The sequence below is a fragment of the Podarcis muralis genome, chromosome 7, assembly GCF_964188315.1.
Source record: "Podarcis muralis chromosome 7, rPodMur119.hap1.1, whole genome shotgun sequence".
Classification (NCBI taxonomy): domain Eukaryota; kingdom Metazoa; phylum Chordata; class Lepidosauria; order Squamata; family Lacertidae; genus Podarcis; species Podarcis muralis.
The window spans coordinates 37,665,711-37,690,926 of NC_135661.1; the positions used below are offsets into that span (position 1 = coordinate 37,665,711).

Here is a 25,216-nt window from a genome sequence, read left to right on the forward strand (position 1 = left end):
ATTATCAGCTGCTGGAAATTGCAGGAAGGGAGTGTGATGTTGTGTTTGGGTCCTGCTTGTGGTTTCCCACTAGTTGGCCACTATGAGAACAGGATGCTAGTCTAGATGGGAAACTGCCCTGATCTAGCACAAACTTCTTATGTTTTTATTACCATAGGCCATGCTGGCTAGGGCTCATAACATCTGAAGGGCACATTATTAACTACCCCAGATGCACACATCCACACACATGCACACAGCAAGCAACATGCACACACAGCAGCAACACAGAGATAAATACTGTTGGTGGAGAAAAAATACTGTCACATTGTGTTGTAGATGAAAGAAAAATAGACAGAGAGGAAGTCACCTTAGGTCATGTCAATTACTCCAGCAAACCTTCTTGGATGGCTGTACATACTGTTTACACTGCTTATATTACTCTGAACTTTCTTTCCTATTCACCCCCATGAAGCTCCCAGCTAGATTTGACCTCAAGAAAGTCCTGGCACATGTCTGAGAGCTATTTTCTGCAACTTTTGTACGAATGAGAAACAAATACTGTTGCTGATTCACCTCGGAAATGTTCTCTCCCCCTCCATTCTTCCCCCATGCTGCATATCGCTTTATGTGGAACATAGCTGTCAGATCCTATCCCACCCCCTGTGGCAGCTTGATATGGCATAAAACAGTTGGAGAACTCACAGATTCCACCGCCCAGGGGCTCCTGAGTGGCTCAGAGCTTCCCGCAGCACTGTGGTTGTGCCTTGGGGGTTATAGCTGAACACAGCTGTGATCCAGAAACCAAAACCTGACCAAGCAAGTTGAATAGCAGGTGAGGAAGAAAGCTCAAGTGTGTGTTTGTTTTTTAAGCCCCATCTTCTCAAAGTTCATTTGAAAGAGGGATGAGTTGTTAAACCATTCTGGGAATTGGATTCAGGTCACTGACGTCAGCAGAGACAACCATTCAAATAATAACTGTCTACTTGCACAGTTCTGCTTTTTATATCCCTCCCCACCTACACCACCATCAGATTAGGAAAGGCAATGGTTGAGAGGGTTCCTCCCTATGTTCTACTGCCACACATTAAAAAAAGGAGGAAGCTGCCTTAAACTGAGCTCAGCACTACATTAACTGGTAGTGGCTCTCCAGGTTTTCAGATAAGTGTTTTTGCAAACCATACCAGGAGATGTCGGAGGTTGAACCTAAGACCTTCTGCATGCAAACCAGATGCTATACCACTGAGCTACAGGGCTCTTCCCCAAGGCAGCTAGCAGTTTTGCTTAGTGAACCATCTCACCATCTACCACTGACCTAGACTACAGGTCTTGTGCAGCAATCTTGACCCTGTCATAGCCTGTTTCAGAGTTCAGCCACTTCTATAGATTCTGATTTCATAAAATAAATAGATGATAAACATGATTTTTCCTCTACAGTTCAGTGAATGGACCCAACAATTCTAGAATGTGCTGCCAGCAGAATTTGGCAGAAATTTTGAATGATCTCCCTCATTTCCACCACCTCCGTAGTTGCTTAGTTTATTTTTGGCTGCTATTTTGTTAATGTTCTTAATATTGTTTTATAGCTTATAAATGCTGTATTGATTTGTTAACCATATAACATGACATTTGCTTTTAATTGTGATGTTTAGCTTATTTTTAGTTGCTGCTTTGTCAACTGTTTTATAGATTGTAATTGCTTCACTGATGATTTGTTAATTATTCTATATGATATGTGATATAGTTTTGATGTTCTGTGATGTTCTGTGATGCTCTATCATGCTATTCTTATTTATTGTTTATAAGCCACTTTGGAATTCATTTGAATGAAAAGCAGCATAGAAATATAACCAAATATTTTCTCCTACTAAACATTATGGTTCATTCGGAATAAGCCTTGGATTCTGTGCTTGCAGTTGCTGAAGAAAATAACTTGGCAAAAATTAATTCTCTCTCTCTCTCAAAAATAAATTCACAGATTTTGTCTGTGGTGTATGTTGCCTTCTTTTGGATTCATACCATAAGATCTTAGCATGATACAGTTCTCCAAGGTGCTTAAAAAGGATTGTGTGTTTGCATCACCAATCAAACTGAGCTTGGATGTTTTACTTCATTGCAGCAGAAGCGTTTTAAACAATGGTTCCTAATCACCACGGAGAACAGCTGAATATTTAATAGGGCTTGTCATACAATGCATGACTGATTGGTGCCTAGTTGTGCCATGACCTGAGAATCAAGAAAGTGCTGGGACTCCATTAGTTGCTGTTTTGCAAAGGCTGGAACCAAATTATGTAGGTGACCGTCTAAACAGCCAAGTTTGGTTCTGCAATATTTTAAAACTTGGCTGGTCAGGGGTTGTTGTTGTTTTAAATAGGTTTTGAAAAATCTCATATTGGCAGCATTTTTTATTTTGCATCAACTACTGCTGTTTCTTCCCCACAAAAATGTTCAAGCCTAGTTTTGAAAGGGAATAGGCACATATTCTGCAGAACAATTTGGAATACAAGTCATTGAAAGAGGGTAAAAAACAAACAAAAGGAGGGTGGATGTGTTGTCTTTCTTTCTTTCTTTCTTTCTTTCTTTCTTTCTTTCTTTCTTTCTTTCTTTTTCTTTCTTTCTTTCACACAGATATACCATGCCAGAGGGACAAAAGTTTCCAGCCTAATAACCTTCCAAGTTTTGTTTCATCTAGGAGACTTTTTATGCTGGATTCCCCCCCCCGCCCCCCCCCGGTAAGATGGGAAGGGAAATCTGTTGCCCGCTATTTAGAAGTTGCTGGACTAAAGCTCCCATCATGCCTGACCATTGGCTGCATTACCCATACCTGAGAGGAGCTGGCTGACAACATCTGGAGTGAGGGCCACAGATTCCCTATCCCTGATGCAAGCCTCCCACAGCAGTGTAATCTACCAGTATCTATAATGAACCAAAAAAGGGCAGCGTAATTCCACCCACATGTGTCTTGATCATACTTATTAAAGATGATAAAAAGTTCTCCCGGGTGTGTGGCTCTTGTGAAAGCATGTGCGCAAGCATGCACACACATCTACAGGCACCAAAATCACCCCACATAAAGAAAGCTAAGGCATTTGGAAGAGCTTTTCCTCTTGTGTTTTCCCTGTTGGCCTTTCAGCAGTTCCCAATGACTCCTGCTTATAGGTATCAAAGGATGACAAAACTGTTTGTTAGAACAGCTCTCTCAGCCAGGTGTTGTCCAGATGTGATCCCATGAAATGATCCTATGGTATGATTCTATGCTGCATAACTTGAATTCCCATCAACCCTAGTCCTTATGACCCATGGTCGGGGGTGATGGGAATCGGTGTCAAATTACCTTGGGAGGGAGCCAGGTTGGGATAGGTGTGCTGGAGTGTGGTTGCTAATTTGAAGCACAAAGCTGCCTTAGAAAGCAGAGGTGCTAATTGAAATAGAGTGGGGGGCACAGTAAAAGTCAACGGTGGTAGCTGGTGCCCACTGAAACAGGTAGGGCAGAAGGCAGGGAGATCAACTGTAGGTGGAGCCAGAGACAATAATAGGCAGAGCCATCCCCTGACTATTTGTAAGTAAAAAGGCATGCATGCTAGCTGGGGGCAGACTGAGGTTGGTGGATCAGTGCTCCATTCACTGAGAATCAAGCTATTCTCATTTCATTGTCCTGCAAAATGCACCAATATATATAGATCTCTCTCATTCATAGAGAGATAGAGATAGAGATAGAGATAGAGATAGAGATAGAGATAGAGATAGAGATAGAGATAGAGATAGAGATAGAGATGATAGATATAGAGATAGAGATTCTAGCTCAGTTTGTTGTTATCAAGTATTATTCATCACACAGTGTGTTCACTGCATTTGAAGATTGGTTTATTAATTGAAAAACGCATTTCAGGATGATTATGAGTTGGCGTAAGTGTTGCAATTAAGTCTTTTCTCAAAGCACTCAGGATGGAGAAGAAAGGAGCTATTAATTTTGACCCCTTGACAAGGAGCATTTACGTAGAACTGGCAGAAAGCATGTCCATCACCAACAGATTACAGGAACGTATGAGGGACTAATCAATCAAAAAAACATGCTCCTATAAATACAGCCCTGTTGAGCAAAAGATGCAAATAAGTTGAGCCAAGCAACCCATAAGTGGTATCATTATGAATGTGGAAATGCAACAGTTATGGGGTTGCCAGGTGAATGCCCAGGGCAAAGTGGCTGTTTTTCACGCAGTCCCCAGCATCTCCAGATTAGGGCTGCAGATGGAGGACTGTAGAGGTGCTGCCAGTCATGGAAATATTAGAAGCTTCTTCCTACTGAATCAGACCTTTGGTTCATCTAGCTCAGGCACAGGCAAACTCCGGCCCTCCAGATGTTTGGGACTACAACTCCCATCATCTCTAGATAACAGGACCAGTGGTCGTGGATGATGGGAATTGTAGTCCCAAACATCTGGAGGGCTGGAATTAGCCTATGCCTGATCTAGCTCAGTGCTGCCCATAATGACTGGCAGCAGCTTTACAGCATATCAAAGAGGGGTATTTTCCATTCCTATCTGAGGATTGAACCAGGGACCTGCTGTATGCAAGACAGATGCTCTATCGGTGAGCCATGGCACAGTTTGTGTCAACAATGCTGCACTGGATGGACCAATCAATGGGTTGTCTCAGTATAAAGCAGCTTCCTATGTTCCTAAGGACACTGTGGACTTGTCAATACTGCCCTTGTCCATTGCCTAGAAAGCATGGGTCTGAGAATTTCCCCCCTTGCCCTTCTCCTTTCTCAGGGAAAACCTGCTCTTTTGTGCTAAATCGGAACAATTGTCAATTCGGAGAAAACCCAAATTTCTGTTTGCTTCAACTGAGCCCTTAGTACTCCCTTTAGACCCCACCCCTCACCAGCCCCACCTTTCACATTTGCCTGGCTGGAAAATGACTGTGAACTCTGATAACAACTCTTGCTTACCTAGATGGAGGTCAGAAAGGAGCATTGTGGTATCCAATGCTAGTCCTACTCAGAGGAGACTCACTGAATTTAAGTTCATTATTGTCAATGATTAATCCCATCCAATGTGTTGCTGCCAGTCTACTGTACACAAGTAAAAAATATATATCTATTGCTCCATTCACCCCTAGCATGCAGCCACTGGAAGGTTGTCCAGAAAGAAGTGTGGCCCTCAGGTTGAAAAGAGTTTTGTATCCCTGCTGTATTCTCTCACTGTTCAAAAAACACTAAGCAACGTTGCCCTAATTATATATTGACAGAGGGATATGTTTCAGCTTTCTAGAAGCAACTGAGGTAGCTCTCTAGTTGCATAAACCTAATTGTTGATTAAACATATTTCCCTCCTTGCTTAGAGGTGATGATTTGTTCACCCAAGGTTGTGACTCAGAACAAACTGGAGCTTTCAAAGTGGAGCTCAGTGAGAGCCAAATATGGTAAAGCTATGCTGATGAGAAAAACCCCATGCTAGGGTGCTGTGTCTCCACTGCCCCAATAAATTACAGAGCTCAGCTTCATAAGGGAAAACATTATACAAAAGCACGAAGGCTAAATGGAATAATAGCCAATTGTGTGTTGAGGTTTGATTTATTACGAGGTTTGAATATTGCGAAGTTTACATTTGTTGTACACAGAGTGGAAATCATGAGAGTGTGGTGTATTGGTTAGAAGTTTGGAGTTGTTGTTTGGGCTGTGATTTGTAAGACCTGGATCTTAATTGGTTTCATGTATATATTTCAACAGGATTTGTCCCACTAAAAGGCTTTTGGAGCAGCTTGTAAAGATCAGCAGTAAAACAGCCCCTGACCTCAGGCTTACAATCTTACAAGACATGGCACACAAGGAAAAAGTGAGGAAGAGGGAAGAAGGATTGGGGGGGAAGCAAGGTCTGGCACCAGTTCATTAAAGTTACAGTTTAATAAGCAGCTGAGATGGAAACAGTTCAGGTAGCTGGCCTCTAGGAGTTGGTTCAGGAGAGACCAAGGCAGTTGGTCACTCAGATAGGACAGGCCTACTTCCCTTCTCTCCTCTGTTCTGATGGAATGACAATCCCTACGAGGGGGGGGGGGGGACAAGCCCTGCTTCATTCCTATAGTTAGATCAGTTATGAAGTCTCTCTCTCAAGCATGGTTGCTGTTGGGGTAAAACAGGGATGATACCTACTGGCAGAGAGTTACACAGGGCTGGGCCAGCCACACTAAAGGCTCAGTCCCTAGGAAAGGCCAACCAAACCTTAGGAGTGTGGAAAACCAGCAGAAGTGCTCCATCAGAGGATCTCAGTGATCTAGGTGGAGCATAAGGAACTAGGTGGTCCTTGAGGTTCGTTGGGGCCAGTTGTTTAGGGCCTTGAGAATTAACACAAGAACCTACAACCTGGCTGGACGATAATTGGCAACCTGTGAACAACTCTAAGCAGAGGGGTAGCTTGATGACAGCCATCTACTCCTGTGAATGGTCTGGCCACTGCATACCACTTTTACAGTCTGCCAAGATGCTCAAGAGTCAAGCATTTTATTTACCATGGCAATATAACAGTTCCGGATCCAGATCAGATACAAGACCCACATAAAGCACATTACATCAGTAGTGGTTGATCTGTAGTGGATTCACACGCTGCCAATTTAAAGATGGAATTGCACTGCTCATGTGCTTAACTCTGCACCCAATTGTGTCCATGGTTTCCAAATAATCTTCCATGCAAACAATTGTCAGGATCAAGTCCACTTAGCTTCAACCAAAAAAACCTGCATCATGTGCCTCAGGACCATTTGATGTGTTGTTCTCCAGAGCAAAGTTTCCCCCAGATGGCAGCCCACGTATTAAGAGACCGTTGAGCCATCAGTCATTCCCAGGTATGTCAGGTTTCCCGCAAATAGGGCAATTTAACAACAGGATTTCACAGGTGTCAGCTACAGCATTCCAAACAGGAGCAAGAGTCACAGTCAGTGGGGAAAGGTTTTAAAGCGTACTTACGCTCCCGTTAAATGAGGTTCCACTACATCTGCAGATTGAAACGCTAAGCAGCAAACCAGCATATGCCTATTCTTAACCCTACACAATTTTACTAACAAGCTAAGGTTCCAAGCAGAGCTATTCTTAGCCAAGATTCATCTTGCCCACAGATGGAGACGTGGCACTGTTTGCTGGCTGACATGTTCTGGCTACAAAGCATAAATAAAAGCAGCCAAGCTTCTTGTAAAATCACACCGGATTGAAGTTTGAGAGGCTGGGAACAGACCATATCGAGAATGTGTGTCTGGCAAAGCTTTTAGCCTAGAGAGAAAACACTCTGTAGATGTACAAGCTAGAGTGCCAGCAAGTGGAGACATCTGTCTTAAAATTAGGGGAATTTTTTCTGTCATGTCCCCCCCCCCCCAACCAATCTCCATCAGTTAATGAGAAAATGAATTGCATTTGAAAATGATCACATGGGAGATAACATTTGGGTGAAATTCTCATGGGTAGGGTGCAGGATTTCTGCCATACTTTCCTTAAAAGACCATAGATTGTTTAATCAGTGCAAGGGCCTGGTTATAGAGAAACATTTTTGCCTGATGCCTAGATATCATTTGTCTTCCACTAGAAAACTCAAATCAGTGAATCATAGAAAGCAAAATTGATCATAATGCTTGCAATACCATAAAAGCACCAACAATAGCAATAGTGACAATATCAGCAATAATAAAAACAGTAGCAATAAGTTAGAGCAGATAGCAAACTTAGCAGCAAGCTCAGAAGCAGCAAAACAAAAACAACCCCCCCCCAAAAAAACCCAACTACAAACCCCTACATTGGTTAGGCCTCACTCAAAGTCCCCCTTTTTAAGTCGGGAAATGGGCCATACAGGCCTCTCTGAGGAGAACCTTTGAGTGCATTGGCACCACAACTGAAAAGACCCTGTTCCTTGAGCCCACCCACTATACCTTAATAGATAAGAGGGCCTTAGATGTCAAATGGAGACATACTCTATGCAGATAACTGAAAACAATATTATGGCAATGGTTTTATATGTACTTAAATACAAATTTCCGGATAGACACATAAAACTGGGCCATTAGAGTAAATGGGGTACTGGCTCACCAACCTCAATTTGCCTTCAGCCAGCCCCCACCTGCCTGCCTTCTTTCTTACATTCATTCCTGGAGGTGGCACTGCCTGTAAGCTTCCTCCTCCTCCTTAGTCTCAGTTTTCAGCAGGGAGGAGGATGAGGACAAAACTATAATTATTTGGCACTGTCTCTCATTGGCTGTAGCTATATCTACTGTTGAGCTCTCTGCTTTCCGTCCCACCAGTCCCAATGGGGATATACCACTGCATATCACATGGCCAGAGGCAGTAGGCTTTTGTATACCAGGAGATAAGAGTGTCCTTGGACTCAGGTGTTGCTTGTGGGTTTCCCCACAAGCATCTGTTGGGCTGCTGTAAGAACAGGATGCTAGGCTAGATGGGCCATTGGCCTCATCAAACATGGCACTTCTTAAGCTCTTATTAATGTGGGAAACAGAACATGTGAAACTGCCATGCACTGGAAAGAGTGATCCATTCATTCCAAGCCCAGTATAGTCTCAAAGGAGGTTCACACATAACAAAAGAGAAAACACACATCTGCCCACACAATCTGCTTGAGACACTCTACAGATCAAAGTTGAGATCAAAACACATTGGGCAGAGAAAATAATTTGAAAAGTTGCCTTAGCCTTCTCTTCCCAGCCAACATTTCTCTTAAACGGAAGATTTAAGTCAAACTACCAAGTCTGCAGGAAATGTGATGAAACTGCTGCCTGCCTGATGAGCTAAATAGTGGAGTGAGACAATGGATCACTCATCCTTTATAACCTCCTCATTGTGGCTTCTTTGTCGTCCTAAATTATAGGTCTGTAAAAAAAGGTACCTGGCGTAATTGTCTTGTAAGTCATTGTCGTGACTGCCTCTTTGCTAAATGCCATGGTGCAGAAATGAAGGCTATCTCAGATATTCCTTTGTTATGTGGTTGCATGTGCTGTAAACATTTCGATCAGTTTGCAAAAGGACCTCGATTCTCTGCCACCTCCTTCATTGTATGCCAAGGCTGGATTTAGCTTGAAATTGCAAAATATGAAAGGAGTTGGATATGAAAGGACATAAGAAGAGCCCGGCTGGATCAGACCAAAGGTTGATCTATTCCAGAACCCTGTTTCCTGACATGGGCAATCAACTGCTTCTGGAAAGAGCAGCAGGACATGATGACAATGACCCTTCCCTACTCTTGTTCCCTAGCAACAAGCAACAAGGCCTCTGTAGCCATCATGACTAGTAGCCAGGGATTGTCTATTTCTTTTTCTTTTTAAAAAGCCATCTAGGTCAATGACTATCACAGCATCTCAAGGAAGCAAATGGCATGGCTTGAGGATATATTCTTTGAAGAAGTAGCTCCTTTTGTCTGTCCTGAAAGGGATAAACTGAAAGCAACACAAGCATGGAATATTCCCAAATGACATACCCGCGGGGGCAATCTCAACGCATTCAGTCAGACCGCTTTGGAGTAGTTAAATATGGAGTGTGGACCTGGATTGATGCCTTTGACAAGATTCAAGACTACGTAGTTCAGAAAAATGCATGTGATCTAGCAATTATTGTTGTTTCTTGCAGGATGGGTTACAACGTATAAAAACACAATTAGTAAAAGAACAGGGGGGGGGGGGAACAGCCTCTCAAATCAGTGAAGCATTCAACACATTACAGGGCAGACACCAAAATCAATTATTTGATTTTCAAGGGTCAGCTGCTCCTGTAACACTTCTGAGTTCATATTGCTTGGATGCAATGTGAACTATGCTGTTTTCCTTTCAAATGATCTTTCACAATGCAGAGCATAAAATATTATTAATAGTCTTTGGAAAATAACATCAAGCTGAAGTGACTATTCTCTGTTAAAATGGCTAAAGGACATCCCCATTTAACTGCTAGTCCCGAGTAATCTGCCCGGAAAACTTATGATTTACATTTGTTTTAGTCTTACCTTTAAAGAACCTTGTTTCTCTTTTCTGTCGACAAGCAATACTTCTGCTGTATCTTCAGCCTGAGCTGACCGGGCATGGATGAATAAGGCTCTGCCAGTGTCCGATAAATTTCTCAGTGCAACTAAAACCCCATTCGGTTCCACCTTGAAGCCTGGGTTTGAAACTTCAAAGTTCAATTTGTGATTTCCTTGACAATCATCAAATACCACTAGAGAGAGGCAAAAGGGGAAAAAAAGAGATAGAAACAAGAGCATAAGTGTCCATTAAATATCTATTATTATTATTATTATTATTATTATTATTATTATTATTATTAATCCTTCCACACATATCTCAAGGCTATATACAGAATGTAATAAAACAGCAAAGAAACAGTTCAAAACTACACAAAAAATAAAAGCAGATAAATTTAAAGCAATAGGAACATAAGGATATAAGGAGATCCTGCTGGATCTGCAAAAGGCTCCTTCAGTCCAACATTCTGTTCTCACAGTGGCATGTGGGAACTCTCAAGCAGAGCCCTTGCACAATATCACCCTGGCAGGGACATGTTCTCAGGGAAAGCTTGTTAGAACCAAAATGACTTCATTTGTTTCTGGGAAGCACAGCTATCTCAACAGGACAGCTATTCCACAGAAAAGGGGCAGCCACACTTAAAAGCCCTGCTCCAGGTTAATTCGTAGCAGCATTCTTTCAGGAGAGGTTTTTAATGCACTGCAGTGACCTAATGGGTATACAATACTTGGTTGGTTTATTGTACCTGGTGTCAGTGAGCAAAAGGGGCCAAATTCTGAGGGAACTTTTGGCACTGAAATCCAATCTGAATTCACAAAGTTTATTTGTATCTGTCAAAAGGGCTATGGTGGTGAGGGCTTAAGTTCTGAGCACTGGGGTAGATATGTTTTAACAGCTTCCCAGTTATTCATGCAGGATGGCTGTGGAAGTCAAAGTGCCTGTGGACTTTTTTCACGATCCAAAGAACTCTTTGCACAAAAGGATAGAATTTTCTGAAAATCTCAATGTCAAGTTTATCCACACAGATTTCTTCTAATTTCCACCTTGCTCCTTAATTTCAGTGAGAAGCAAGTTCCCCAACAGCACTCATTTTGCTAAATAATATCAATTCCTGCATTGCTATACATGCCACATTATATACATCATTTGATAAACTTCTTTCCTCATGCTCACCACCACCTATAGCCGTCTTTATTTCCCTAAATGAAAAAAAAAACAACCCAGATGTCATTCACTTTTCTTTGCATCATGGTTGGTTCTATACCTTTTTCCAGGACTACAATATCCTTTTGGAGAGATGGGGCAATCTTATATAGGGTGGGTACATTTCAGACTTTACAGAGGACAATCTGCTATCTGAAAAAGTCCTATATTTGAAGCGCGGTCGAGTGCAAGTCTGGTTTAAAGATAAAGGATCCTAAGAATTGAGTATAGGGGCCTTGAAATTACCCATCAACAGTTGGCACCTAAATGGTAGAATGAGTAGGCTCAGTATTTATATTTAAATTATAATATTTTTTTCTCGGGTTGCATCTATTAGCATATGCAAAATGTATGCAAATTTATGCCCTTGTTTGTCCTCTGTTTGAGTGATGCATAGGTGGTCACCCTAATGGTTTACAGGATTCCCAAATGAGCCCTCTTGACACTCTAGGACAAAAATACTAGGTATCTTTCACACAGTGAAGTCCAAAGAAGTGAACTATTTTCTAGAATTTGTCCAGAGTGAAATTTATTCACCAAAATATAATCAAAAGCAGAGTTAAACAAACTTGAAATATAAGCATCTACTTTGGGAGCAGTTACCCCAGGTTTATAATGTGAGAAACAGCAGGCAAGAACAAAATGTTTTCAGTTAATAATGATATAGTAATCATCCCGGGCTTGGCCTGGGCATCTAAAATCCTTAAGGCTAACAACACAGTGCTGGGTAATAATTTTGTTTCATATTAAGAACCAATTCTGTTTGTTTGATGGAAATTACTGTAGGATGATTGGTTTGACTATCAAAGCGCCTCCCTGAATATATGAATTTCCACACTTCAACAGTGCCATAATTGTTATTGTGTAGACCACTGTAATTATGTTCAGCATGGGCTTTTTCTTATGGAAAGCTTTTCATATTTATGGAATTGAGATCCATCTCTAATAGGCTGCTGATCTGTGAAGCTCTCTGTTTCATTAGATGCAAATGCACCATATATATTTTTAATGCAGAAGTTATGAGCTCAGGGCATTTATTGAAATAAAAGAACAAGACCCGCTTCCTGCTAAACCAGCCATTCCTCAACCTGGTGCCCTCTAGATCACGGGAACTCCAACTTCCATCAGCCCCAACAGGAATTGTCAGGGATGATGGGAGATGTGATCCAAAAACTTCCAGAGGGTACCATATTAGCCACTCCTGGCAGAGAGAAAGAGAGACAGAGAGAGTAACAGAGAAAGACCCCCATACGCATTGGTTCTGTGGAGTAATTCAGCTTTCAGTTTGGGGACACCATTCATATGCCCCTTGACAGACTGAAAGATTGGCAGCAGCATAGAAGCTATGTAGCAGTCATGCAATTGGAGTGTTATGCACAAGTACTTTTCTGGAAGAATAAGAACCAATCTTTTGCTCCCCTTGCTGTTTTTGCCTAGATTGAGAAGGAGGACTTTCCACGAGGCTTTCAAACAGCCATCAGCATCCTCTCCCATCAGCGATGGGAGTCTGTATCACTAGCAATCATTTAAATGTCAAAATAGCAACAATACACACATTTAAGTAAGACAATGCAATTAATTCCTTTTTTGTAATTTGACAAGCCTTAACAATGGCATGCTGGAAATGTAATGCCTGTGAGGGAAATTCACTATTCGGGGAGATGAGGAGATATTGATTAGATAAAGTGGGATTTGCTATTTCTCCACACCTTGTAATTCAGTGTCTTTTTTTATTGAACTGATATTATTCTGGAAAAAATCAATAATGCAAATAAAAAATATAAATGGACACCCATTATATACATATATACACACACAGTGCAGAGGACCAATTTACCATTCAGGGTGATGCAGAGGCAGCAAAGCACAGCTTCCTGGGGGAAAAATACTTCTCAGTTCTGCCACTAGAGAGAAATATTTGGCCTCCTGGCCCAATGCTGTGCCAAGATCCTATACTAGTACAGCAGAGGCCCTGGGCACCGTTACATTGGTGTATAGTGAAAATGTCTGTGCACCCTTGACATATCATGCCAGTGAGCTGCTGCTGGCTCCCAGCTTCAGCCCACATATCTGAAGCTACTTTGCTTCAGTTAACAACTATAGAATTTTACTTGTATTATTTCATTGCTGTTGCATAAGGAAAATGCATGCCTGAGACCTAGAAACTGTAAGTATAACATTTTAAAATTACATTGCATTAGTTGAAAAAGCGGTAAAAGGGGGTCAGCTGCTTCACACAGCTGAATGGAATAAATAAGGTTCAATAGCCTATTTATATGCTTCATGAACCTGCCTAATGATGGGACTCAATACTCTACTATTGGGGCTATCTGTGTGCTAACCCTACGTTTTGAATCCAGGCACCTGGCCATTTCCCCTTTGTTGTTAACCCACATACATGGGTCTTTAGAAGATTAAATATAATTAATATATCATCTTACCAATTCCCATCATTATCCCCAATGAAAATACATATTTTTAAAAATCTACCAGTCATATCCAGATGACTCGATCTATCTGTTTAGTTAATTTATATACCATGTCATATTTCAATCAAAACCTCTAAGTGAGATTATAAATCCCAATGGAAAGGAAATAATGTAAGGGCTACAATGCACAGTTCATCTTCAGAACCAATGTTTTTTTTCTCCCTACAATTACTAATCATCATGATAATTCCACATTTTAAGTAATACAGTTCAAGTAATACAATTAAATAAATGCCTCTAAAACAATGCACTAAGTAAAACAACTATGAACCGCAAAAACCACAATCCCAAAAAACAAAATCGCTCAACCATTTCAACACCCCATCATATCACTCCACCCACTCATTTTTCACTTCCATAAAACACTCTGATGTGTATATATTCAAACTTTTATTTCTGTGCAAAGTTATTTATTTATTGATATCTTCTGTATGGCTCTTCTGATACCCCTAGTCATGCTGCCTCTGCCAAGTGAACATCTTTATTATGTTTAATATACCGTATGGCTCAGAATAGGCTCCAAAACTCAGCATGAGGAGAACAGAGTCTGTGCCAAGCATCTTCCAATGAAAAACAAGCTTTATTTCATTCATCCTGTTGCTCCTTTACCAGTCTGTTGGCATTATGTTCAGCGTCAGGTCCTTCAAGAAACTTTTTATATCTGTATTCTACAGTGTGTGTGTGTGTGTGTGTGTGTGTGTGTGTGTGTCTGCCAGTTGACATTATGTGTACTACACATTTAATCACAGCTCTCCCATGGAGCTGAAAAACCTCAAAAGAAAAGGGAATTCTAAGTCTTCCCACGTCCGACCCAAATAATCATTAAAAAACAAAACAAAACATGACAAAAGCAGCAACAACATACAGATCCATTGAAATAAAATACAGGTCAATTCTCCGGGACCAGAGAGCTGATACGCAAACATTGTAGTTTGTTTTCTGATCATTGTTCAGAAATTCATGGAAAGGACTTGAAATATGGGCTACTGTCAGCCATGAGCTAGGTCAGAAACTTTGTCTGACATACTGCAAAGTTTAGGTTTCACCACCCTGAATCTTCTTCAGAGCTTCCAATGAATATTCAAGCAAGCAAGCAAAAATAAAACCTTAACATTCTCAAAGACTCTATGTCCCTGACAGTTAGAACACTTTAACACTGATTTGTGTTTGTAGCAGTGGATATTTGCCCTTTGATTCAACTCCCTAAGGATTAAGGCTGTGGTGCATAGCAAACTTGGGGAAGGGGTGTAGCTCACCAGTAGAAAACATGGGTTTGTAGGCAGAAGCACTAGCTTAAATCCCTAGTCTCTCCCCTAAGTGCTGGGAAGGCCTCCTACATCCCATCAATCTCATGGCAGCTGCCAGGCATTGTAAACGACATCGGCCGTTATCAGAGGTGCCACCTTCTCTGGAGGAATGAGGGGGCCCATGTGCAACTCTGTGAAATGTCCTGATGTAATGTGGGGAGTCCTCTGAACATTGAGGGGCTCTGGCCCCTTCAAAAAAAGGGGGGGCTCCACAGTGTCCCATACCCTAGCAGCCAGCGCCCTTGGCCTAGATGGTCCAATTCAGTATAAGGCAGCTTCCTCTATTCCAAATTTATGGATATCAATTCCACTTTATTTTGAAAGTCTTACTTGCAATTATGCTGGATATGTTGCAAAAGCAGAAGCAACTGGTTCATAGCAAACAAACTGGAGCCCATCATCTCATCTTCTTCTTCTTCATTATTTATATATTTTACATCTACCTTCCCTTAAAAGAAATTTAAAACTAGATCAGCAGAAGGAACCACAACCTCACAGTCTAGCACCTGCAGCCTATCACCAACATGTAAGGACAGGCATACCTGGACAATACCTGCAAACCACACTGCAGAAAACTATAGCTTTTTGTAGCTTTCAATATGCTTCCCAAGCTTTCTGAGAACAAAAATCAACTGGGTTTTGTTTGCCAGATAATTTACACTAGGGCAGGCATTGGGTTTCTTTTTAAATCCTCTCCCATAAACTTTGGTCTACAGTTTAAGTCACTGTCAAGATCACCATATTAGAGAGCTAATTAATGTGCATCATTCAATTACTCAACCGTTGAGGAATATTTGCACATTACATTCAATGAGTGTGCAATCTGTGTTCACAAATAGTTGAGCCATACACTCATATGGTTATTTACATATAATGTTCAGTGAGTGTCAGCTCTGCAGAGTAAAGCAGTTGAAGTAGTCAAGTAGGCAAAGATGGGGTAAGGTGATCTCAGAAGTAAACTGGTCCCAAGCTGTTGGGGGGGGCTACACCATGTTTCTCCATAAAACATGAAACCCTGATTGTGCAAGGTTCCAGATCATGTGTTATTTGTAGGCTCTCCTTCAAACATCAATGCTTAATGCACAGACAGGAGGATGAATGTGGGTAGGCACATGATGCTGGATGCAAGACCAATTATATGGCCCTGCATCCCGTTATGTAAATTGGGAAGGGGGCTTTCAACATCTTTCATACCCCTCTACAAAACTCATTTTCCCCTGAAGCTTTGAACTTAACCACATAGACCAGTGTTTCCCAACCTTTTTGGGGCAAAGGCACACTTGTTTCATGAAAAAAATCTCGAGGCACACCACCATTAGAAAATGTTTAAAAAATTAACTCTGTGCCTATATTGACTACCGTATTTTTCGCCCTATAGGACGCACCGGCCCATAGGACGCACCTAGATTTTGGGGGGGGGGGAAATAAAGGGGAAAAAAATTATTCCCCCCCCCCAGACGCGGGGCTGGGGCGGGAGAAGCCCGAGCTTCCCCCGACCCCAGCCCCCAGAATGGGAGCCAGAGTGGCTCCCGGAGCTTGCGGGACTGGGGGTGGGGGAAGCCCGAGCTTCCCTCGCCCCCAGCCCCCAGAAAGGGTCCGAGAGCGATGGCAAAGGTGAGCGCACCTTCGCCATCACTGCCAGAGCTTGCGGGGCTGGAGGTGGGGGAAGCCAGAGCTTCCCCCACCCCCAGCCCCCAGAAAGGGTCCGAGAGCGATGGCGAAGGTGAGCGCACCTTTGCCATTGCTCCCGGAGCTTGCAGGAGCTGGGGGTGGTGGAAGCCCGAGCTTCCCCCGCCCCCAGCCGCCAGAGCAGGTCAGAGAGCGATGGCGAAGGTGTGCGCACCTTCGGCATCGCTCTGGGACCTTGCGCGGGCTGGGGGCGGGGGAAGCCGGAGCTTCTCCCGTCCCCAGCCCCCAGAGCGGGGCGGAGAGCGATGGCGAAGGTGCGCGCACCTTCCGCATCGCTCTGGGACCTTGCGCGGGCTGGGGGCGGGGGAAGCCGGAGCTTCTCCCGTCCCCAGCCCCCAGAGCGGGTCGGAGAGCGATGGCGAAGGTGCGCGCACCTTCCGCATCGCTCTGGGACCTTGCGCGGGCTGGGGGCGGGGGAAGCCGGAGCTTCTCCCGTCCCCAGCCCCCAGAGCGGGGCGGAGAGCGATGGCGAAGGTGCGCGCACCTTCCGCATCGCTCTGGGACCTTGCGCGGGCTGGGGGCGGGGGAAGCCGGAGCTTCTCCCGTCCCCAGCCCCCAGAGCAGGTCGGAGAGCGATGGCGAAGGTGCGCGCACCTTCCGCATCGCTCTGGGACCTTGCGCGGGCTGGGGGCGGGGGAAGCCGGAGCTTCTCCCGTCCCCAGCCCCCAGAGCGGGGCGGAGAGCGATGGCGAAGGTGCGCGCACCTTCCGCATCGCTCTGGGACCTTGCGCTGGCTGGGGGCGGGGGAAGCCGGAGCTTCTCCCGTCCCCAGCCCGCAGAGCAGGTCGGAGAGCGATGGCGAAGGTGCGCGCACCTTCCGCATCGCTCTGGGACCTTGCGCGGGCTGGGGGCGGGGGAAGCCAGAGCTTCTCCCGTCCCCAGCCCCCAGAGCGGGGCGGAGAGCGATGGCGAAGGTGCGCGCACCTTCCACATCGCTCTGGGACCTTGCGCGGGCTGGGGGCGGGGGAAGCCGGAGCTTCTCCCGTCCCCAGCCCCCAGAGCAGGTCGGAGAGCGATGGCGAAGGTGCTCACAGCTTTGGCATCGCTCTGGGAGCTTGCGCGGCTGGGGGGATAGCTTCCTTAAGCCTGGAGAGCAAGAGGGGTCGGTGCGCACCGACCCCTCTCGCTCTCCAGGCTTCAGCGAAAGCCTGCATTCGCGGCGATGGGATGTGGGAGGGAGCTCGCTCGCTGCCCCGCGTGTGCTCGCCGCCGCCGCCCCGCCTCTCGCCGCCCGACTCGCCCGCCTCCCTCCCACGGCACACTAGGCAACGTCTCACGGCACACTAGTGTGCCGCGGAACACCGGTTGGGAAACACTGACATAGACCTCATCCAAAAATGAAACTAAGGTAGTACTCAATGTCCTTAGAGGCAAGGGAGATCTTCTGTTTTCTTGCATCCATCCCTGGTAAAACATCATTCTTGCCTGTGTGCCTTTGTGCAACTAGTGATACAACCATGGATCATCACCATGTACATTGTCAGGAAGTATGGCAGGGGGTGTTGGTTCAATTTGCCTTTTAAGACAATACCAAATTCACACATTTTGCATCAACCGTGAACTGCAATGCAACTAGCCTTCAAAATCAACACTTCTACAGTAGTTGTGGTAAAAATTTCCATTTTTTAAATCATTCAATAAGGAGTCTTGTTGGGCAAAAATATGCACAGAACTGCAAACTTTTGCGAAAATAATATGCAAAATACATTATGTATGGGGAAAATGGCATGTAAAAATGTGTACATTGGACAAAATTGCACACAAAATGTATATATTTATAGAAATGCACATTAAAATGCTGACTAATTTTGATGCAAACTGGTGTGGTGATCTGAAATTAAGATTGGAAAAGAAGAAGATGAAATTGACTAATCCATTCATGTGCAATTGAGAGTGCTGCCATTAGTGATGCTTCACAGTGGCATCATGGGGGTGAAATAATTTCTCCTCGCTCTCCCTGAAGAACTGCTTATGCCTGACTCTGCCATTACTACTCAAACCAGCCAGAGAAACATTAGCTGGCACTCGGTGGGAAGCATTCTTTAAAAATTGCACGAAATGAATGGGAACACTATTTATTCCAAAGGGTAAGAGATTTATCTTAAGAAGCATCACCCAAAATGAAAGCCTTTGTCTCTCACCACCTGCGGCGTAAGCGATACCAGAGCATTATTTCCAAAGTGCTTGCTTGTTTTGGCGATAGTACATGATTCATCGTTTATGTAGCAAAGCAAAATGAAAGTGAGTAATAATCGGAGCCTGGTCTGCAATATTTTCCTTCTCTTTCGAAACAGGAGGGGAAAAAATAAAGATATTTAAAGACCTGTGACAACAGAAGCCCTGAGTAGATAAACCTGCATTTTCACAGCTCTGCAGAAACTTAAACTGTACCGAATTGGGGGAAGCACACAAATAAATGTCTTAGTAAATACAAAGGAATGGTACATTTTTCCGGTTCTGATCATAAGCGTTCCTCTTTTTCAATTTGGCCCCATTTCCCCTTCTCCCCAGCTTTCTTATGTGTCCCTTTTTATTTGTTTCAGGTACAATAGGTCTGAGCTGAACATTTAGCTCGGCGGGGGCACCCAAAATGGGGTGGAGGATTGTTACAGTAGGCAAAATGGTACAGGTTTTAGAGGGTCTTACTGATGCATAGAAGGGGAAGAAATGGAGGCAGTGAGAGATTTTACTTTCTTGGGCTCCATGATCACTGCAGATGGTGACAGCAGCCTGCTGCTTGGGAGAAAAGCAATGACAAACCTAGACAGCATCTTAAAAAGCAAAGACATCACCTTTCCAACAAAGGTCCGTATAGTTAAAGCTATGGTTTTCCCCGTAGTGATGTATGGAAGTGAGAGCTGGACCATGAAGAAGGCTGATCGCCGAAGAATGGGTGCTTTTGAATTATGGTGTTGGAGGAGACTCTTGAGAGTCCCATGGACTGCAAGAAGATCAAACTTCTCCATTCTTAAGGAAATCAGCCCTGAGTGCTCACTGGAAGGACAGATCGTGAAGTTGAGGCTCCAATACTTTGGCCACCTCATGAGAAGAGAAGACTTGGACAGTGTTCTCGAAGCTACCAGCATGAGTTCGACCAAACTGCGGGAGGCAGTGGAAGACAGGAGGGCCTGGCGTGCTCTAGTCCATGGAGTCATGAAGAGTTGACACGACTAAACGACTGAACAATAACAACTGATGTAGGTGAACAATAACAATAACAACTGATGTAGGTGAACAATGGAAATAAGAACATAAGAAGAGCCTTCTGCTGGATCAGGCTGGTGGCCCCTTTAGTCCAGCACCCAGTTCTCACAGTGGCCAACCAGATACCTGTGGGAAACCCTCAAGCAGAACCTGAACACAAGAACACTCTCCACTCCTGTGGTTTCCAGCAACTGGAGGCTGGATAGTTTAGCTGGCAGAGCATGAGACTCTTAATCCCAGGGTTGTGGGTTCGAGGCCCAAGGTGAGTCAAAGATTCTTGAATTTCAGGGGGTAGACCAGATTGTGGTCCCTTCCAGCTCTACAATTCCATGGTTCTATGGTAGAAGCAACCACTGCTTTCAACTGGAAGTTACGCTCTCTGTCTCTCTCTTTCAAAAGTCTTATTCTTGCTGGTGGTGTCAACACTCCACATAGCAGTCCCTGGTAATTGATTTATTTAGGCAATTTTTACACCACTTCGTATTTCAAAGAAAATCTCCAAGCTTCCTAAAATATCACAAATTAAATACACCCCCCCCCAAAAAAATACAGTTAAGCATTCCGCATTTTAGAGCAGAACAGATAGCACTTAGTTAAGGAATTCTCTTAAACATCAATATAGTCTGAAACAGTTAGCATATGGTGACCATGGTAACCACTAGTAGATAAAAAATACAGCAGAGATCACCCAAGGAAATATACAGTGAAATATTTGTGGGTAGCAGCAGCACTCTAACTTCTGTTGCTATCTCCTCAACTTAAGCTCACACTAAGAGTTGGGGGCAAAAATTGCATACGCCCGAACCCTAACTTTTCCCCATAGGGGAGTTGCTGCAACCCCTTGGAACCTCTTTTCTGAACCTTTGCTAGTTATACAATATCCTTTTTGGGGATGAATGGATGGAATGATGGATACAAAAGAAAAAGAAAAGGTAGCTTATGAATCTATTAGATACATAAAACAACTTTAAAATGATAATTTTATAAAAATAATAATAGCATAGTTAGGGGCTTTTTGCTTTGTTTTTGTTCTTGTTTTTATTATGTATCTTGTGTTTTTATTTTGTTATTATATTTTATTTTTTGAATTTATATGCTGTGAACTGCCCTGAGATCTTCGGATGAAGGGTGGTATGCAAAATAAATAAATAAATAAATAAATAAATAAATAAATAAATAAATCCTCTCTATATGTAATGACATTGACTAAATTGAATGCACATTAAAATCCATTTCAAAATATATTTTTGTTGCAGCACATCATAAAAAAATAAGTATACCTTCTGAAAATATGTTCATATTGGTGCTCTGTATTCTTGATCTACCACTGAAGACTTGTTAGTTGGAACATATCTGACTTGAGAAAATATTTGTTTCAAGAAATTGCACATGTTCTTTCATTTTAATTGGTATGTGTGTGTCTGTGAACTACTTGGTATGATTTGTGAACTATCTGCCATGAGAACCAGCTTTCTTCATTATCAATGTCCCACACATTGGGATCCACTAGTCTTGAAGGTGTGGGAGAGATCCACACCCACCCTTAATCAACTAAAAAATGGCCAGTAATTGACCACCCTGATTTATAACCTGCTGAAGCCCAGGACTTTCTTGAGAATGCTCATCTAAACAGAGTTGCTAGCTTTTTCAGGAAGGGGTGTTCCGTGCATTGCAACAAACTACATTTGATTCCATAAGGGCTAAGCCTAATAGCTACAAAGTGACATAACTTCTCTTTTAACATGGACTCCCATCTTAGGCTCAGACAAGTGCAGCTGTTGAGAACAATTTCATTAAAACCGTGCCATGTTGTCTTGCCTTTCACAGCCATTCCCAACATGGCTTCTATTCACATCAAACATAGCCTTTGATACTCCTCACACAAAGAACCACTTCTGCTTATCCAGCCAAAGAGCCATCAGGGGGCCAAGGGAACCTCACCAGTCAGAACCATCAAAAAGAAATTGACTCTCTCCCCCCATCCTATACCCAATACACGATGGCCAGGTAGTTTCCTTACTAACAATCACCATAGTCACTCGTCGAGTTCACATTCTCAAGGTTCTCATAGAAAGGAGGAAGAATTCTTTCCAATCCTTTACAATGGGACTGCAGGATGTGCCTGTAAACATGCCCTGTTGTGGGGAGGAAGTTGGTCTTTCCTACCAAAGGACATCCTTGTCTGCACTATATTTTGATTCGGTAAACATGTTGATTTATTGTTTGCAGATCCTCCAGTTTGTTATATTTTAAATGAATATAACATTTCCCCCAACCAAGCTTCTTTTACTGAGTCTTCTTTATGGGTATGTTGGTAATGACACCCATGAGATATAAAGCCCATCCGATCCCATTCTGAGTCAGGGCATCTCAACGGCTCATCTAGAAGGAACAGTGCCACTAGAAGTTAAAATCAGACTACATGTGAGCCCAGAGATGCCTCCAGAATGCAGTAGTAATAGGAACAGCATAGGAAGTGCCTTATACTGAGTCCATCACCATTGGTCCATCTAGCTCAGTGTTGTCTACACGGACTGGCAGTGGCTCTCCAGGGTTTCAGATAGGAGCCCTATATGGAGATGCCAGGAATTGAATCAGGGAATTTCTGCACACAATGCTGATCCTCTGTCACTGACCTACAACCCTTCCTCAATGGAGGAACTCATAGCAACATAGAAAGGTATCTTATACCACGTAAGACCATTGGTTCCTCTAGCTTAGTATTGTTTCCTTTCATTGGCAGAGGCTCTTGGGGGTTTCAAAAGGGACTGACTGGAAATGCTACAGATTGGTTCAGGGAATGACAAGGCGAAGCCCTCCCCCCCCCCCCATTGGCAAGTGTCCTAGTGGCATCATAAAGCATCCAAGGAGACCAGAGTTTTCACTCTGCACTTCTTGCCTCTTCTAGGTGAAAGAGGCCCAGTGGGGAAACTTAGTTCGAGGGACTACTGAAGCTAGAGCCCACATTTCATGACCAGTCCTTCAAAGCTGTGCCTCTGACCTCATTGAGGAACAAGACTTAGCCCCCACTTATCAGAGGCAACTGCTTGACTAATAGCTTCTTATTCTTCTGGATTAGAAAAATCTTAATGATTATCATGCAAAGGAAGCTTACAGAGATAAGATACTAATCAGTCTGACTTGGCTTGTCATTGCTCATGGTTATAAACCTATTATAAAGAATGAATCGCTGGAACAGAACTCTCCCCCTTCTTACTCCTCCGCCCTTCACCAGCTTCTCCTGTTTCCCTAAAGCGCTAGTCTCTTACAGCATTAGTAAGTGATGGTGTTGCTACATACTGTTGCCTTGCTCCATCTGGGTTGCACTTTGCTACTAGCTAAAGATATGATAGTGACATCCACACAGTAAATAAGGGCTTGCAAGCAGTTTCTTTTTGAGAAGGGATGCTTAATTGATGCATATCTGCGTCCTCAAAGCAACTGTTGGCCTTTTAGGCTGGGATTTATTCAAGACACAGTTTCACAATGACCTTTCCTCCTACCCATTGGATGGAGAACAACTTAACATGGCAGATAAACAAGGAGTAACTTTGAGAGAAATCACAAGATTGTTAGGTGAGTGATGAGTCTGTGTTAAGTCTCTGGGAGACTGTGTTGCAAGGAGTGGTAAAGGACCAAGGCAAATGTTTGGTACAGGGTGGGGTGTAGGCAATGGTGGACCTATATTTTTTGGGCCCTGAAGCTTGAACTGTTATGGGGCCTCCTTCAATGGCGTTGTTTACAACAACCTTTATAGCATCTGTGCTACTGACTCTCAAACTCTGAGACTGTTGAAATATAGACAGCAAAAATTAATCAATTTGAGTTGTGTGACTCTAGTTGGGTCTATTAGACCAAAAATGTTTAAGCAATGTGGACTAAAGTTAATTCTGGGGCCCCACCGGGATTAGGCACCTTGAAACCTAAACTGCAATAGTTTTATAGTATATCCGCCCTGGTGGCAGGGTGTGTGTGTGTGCAGTGGCGTAGCGTGGGGGGTGCAGGGGGTGCCAGCCGCACCGGGCGCAACATCTGGGGTTAGGGCAAATCCACGGGTTAGGGGGCGCAAATCCACAGGTTAGGGGGCACAAATCCACGGGTTAGGGGGCGCAAATTACTTGCCTTGCCCCGGGTGCTGACAACCCACGCTACGCCGCTGTGTGTGTGTGTTATGAAGCTAGAAGGCAGATTTACTGAGCTGGGGAATGGGCAGAGTGAAAGTTTTGGCCTCTGTGATGGGTCAGCATTTCCTAAGTCAAGGTAGAGCCTGAGAGATGTTTAGTTTTCTTGGAAATTGCAGAGATGCTAAAATAGGGTCAGAGCATTTGTATCAGAAAGGGAGGTTTTCACCACTGGTTTAATCCCAATAACTGTCCCATCAACAGATGAACCAAGTGAGCTCTTTGGAAGAGAAGAGTGATGTCCATGTTGGAGCAATCATAGGACTGGGCTGAAATACCCCCAACTATATGCCCCAATTTTCAGGCAACAAACAGCCTTCTACCCTGCACCCTTTAGAACATGTGTGTTTTTTTGCAGGGGGGAGGGAATGCAGACAAGAACAAAATGCTTGACCTATTTATCAGGGCATCAATTGCCCTTCCTACTTGGGGTCACACACAAACACATCTACTTACAACATAGAAGATATGAGAATTGGGGTAGGATCCACCACACATCCATGTATCCCATCTCTGGGTAGGCTTCAGGAATCATCACATAGTCAATGCAAAATGATGGCAATGTGCTGTCACAAAGCCAAAGCAAGGCAAAGCCATGTCAAGAAATAAAACCAGGATCCAAGTGTTGCACCAGCAACACGGTAGCAATACTGATGCTACTCAGGCTTTGCACGAAGGTTTGGAGACCCCAAAGCTTTGTTGCAGTTGTGAAAAATCAGATGCTTTCCACTTTTCAGCTAAAGGCAGGTGGGTCAGGCTCAAAAAGAACCAAAGAACCCCTAAAATAATCCAAGGGTGTGAAGAGCAGACTTCATTCCAGTTCCTGGGGGTGGGGGAAATCATTGCTGCTGGGTCTACAAAGAGCTGAATTTACCAGAAAGGTTTTTGCTCCATGACAACGGCCATGTAAACATCCACTCTCAATGTGTCATGTACCGCATCTGTTTTTTTACATCCTTGCTTCAATTAAGGATTCCAATTCAGTGTGTGCACACACATGCACACACACACTAACTGTTTATTATTCTACACAATGGTGAAGCATCAATTATCCACGGGAACATTTTAACCTTTTGTTAAAAATAACTGACAGTGGCTAATCTGAGGTTTTAAAAGATAATTTGGGTGTGCTGTTAGGCTTTCTCCAACAGCTTTGGGAAGC

At 43.5% G+C, this 25,216-nt stretch overlaps 1 protein-coding gene across 1 annotated transcript in view; it reads right to left on the minus strand.

The window, feature by feature from the left end:
- The window catches only part of CDH13 (cadherin 13), a 592,471-nt gene that overhangs the window by 368,977 nt on the left and 198,278 nt on the right, over positions 1-25,216 (minus strand). The window contains exon 3 of the mRNA XM_028740139.2: positions 9,966-10,174. Coding sequence (XP_028595972.2) covers positions 9,966-10,174 — 209 coding nt within the window. The remainder of the gene's footprint in view (positions 1-9,965; positions 10,175-25,216) is intronic.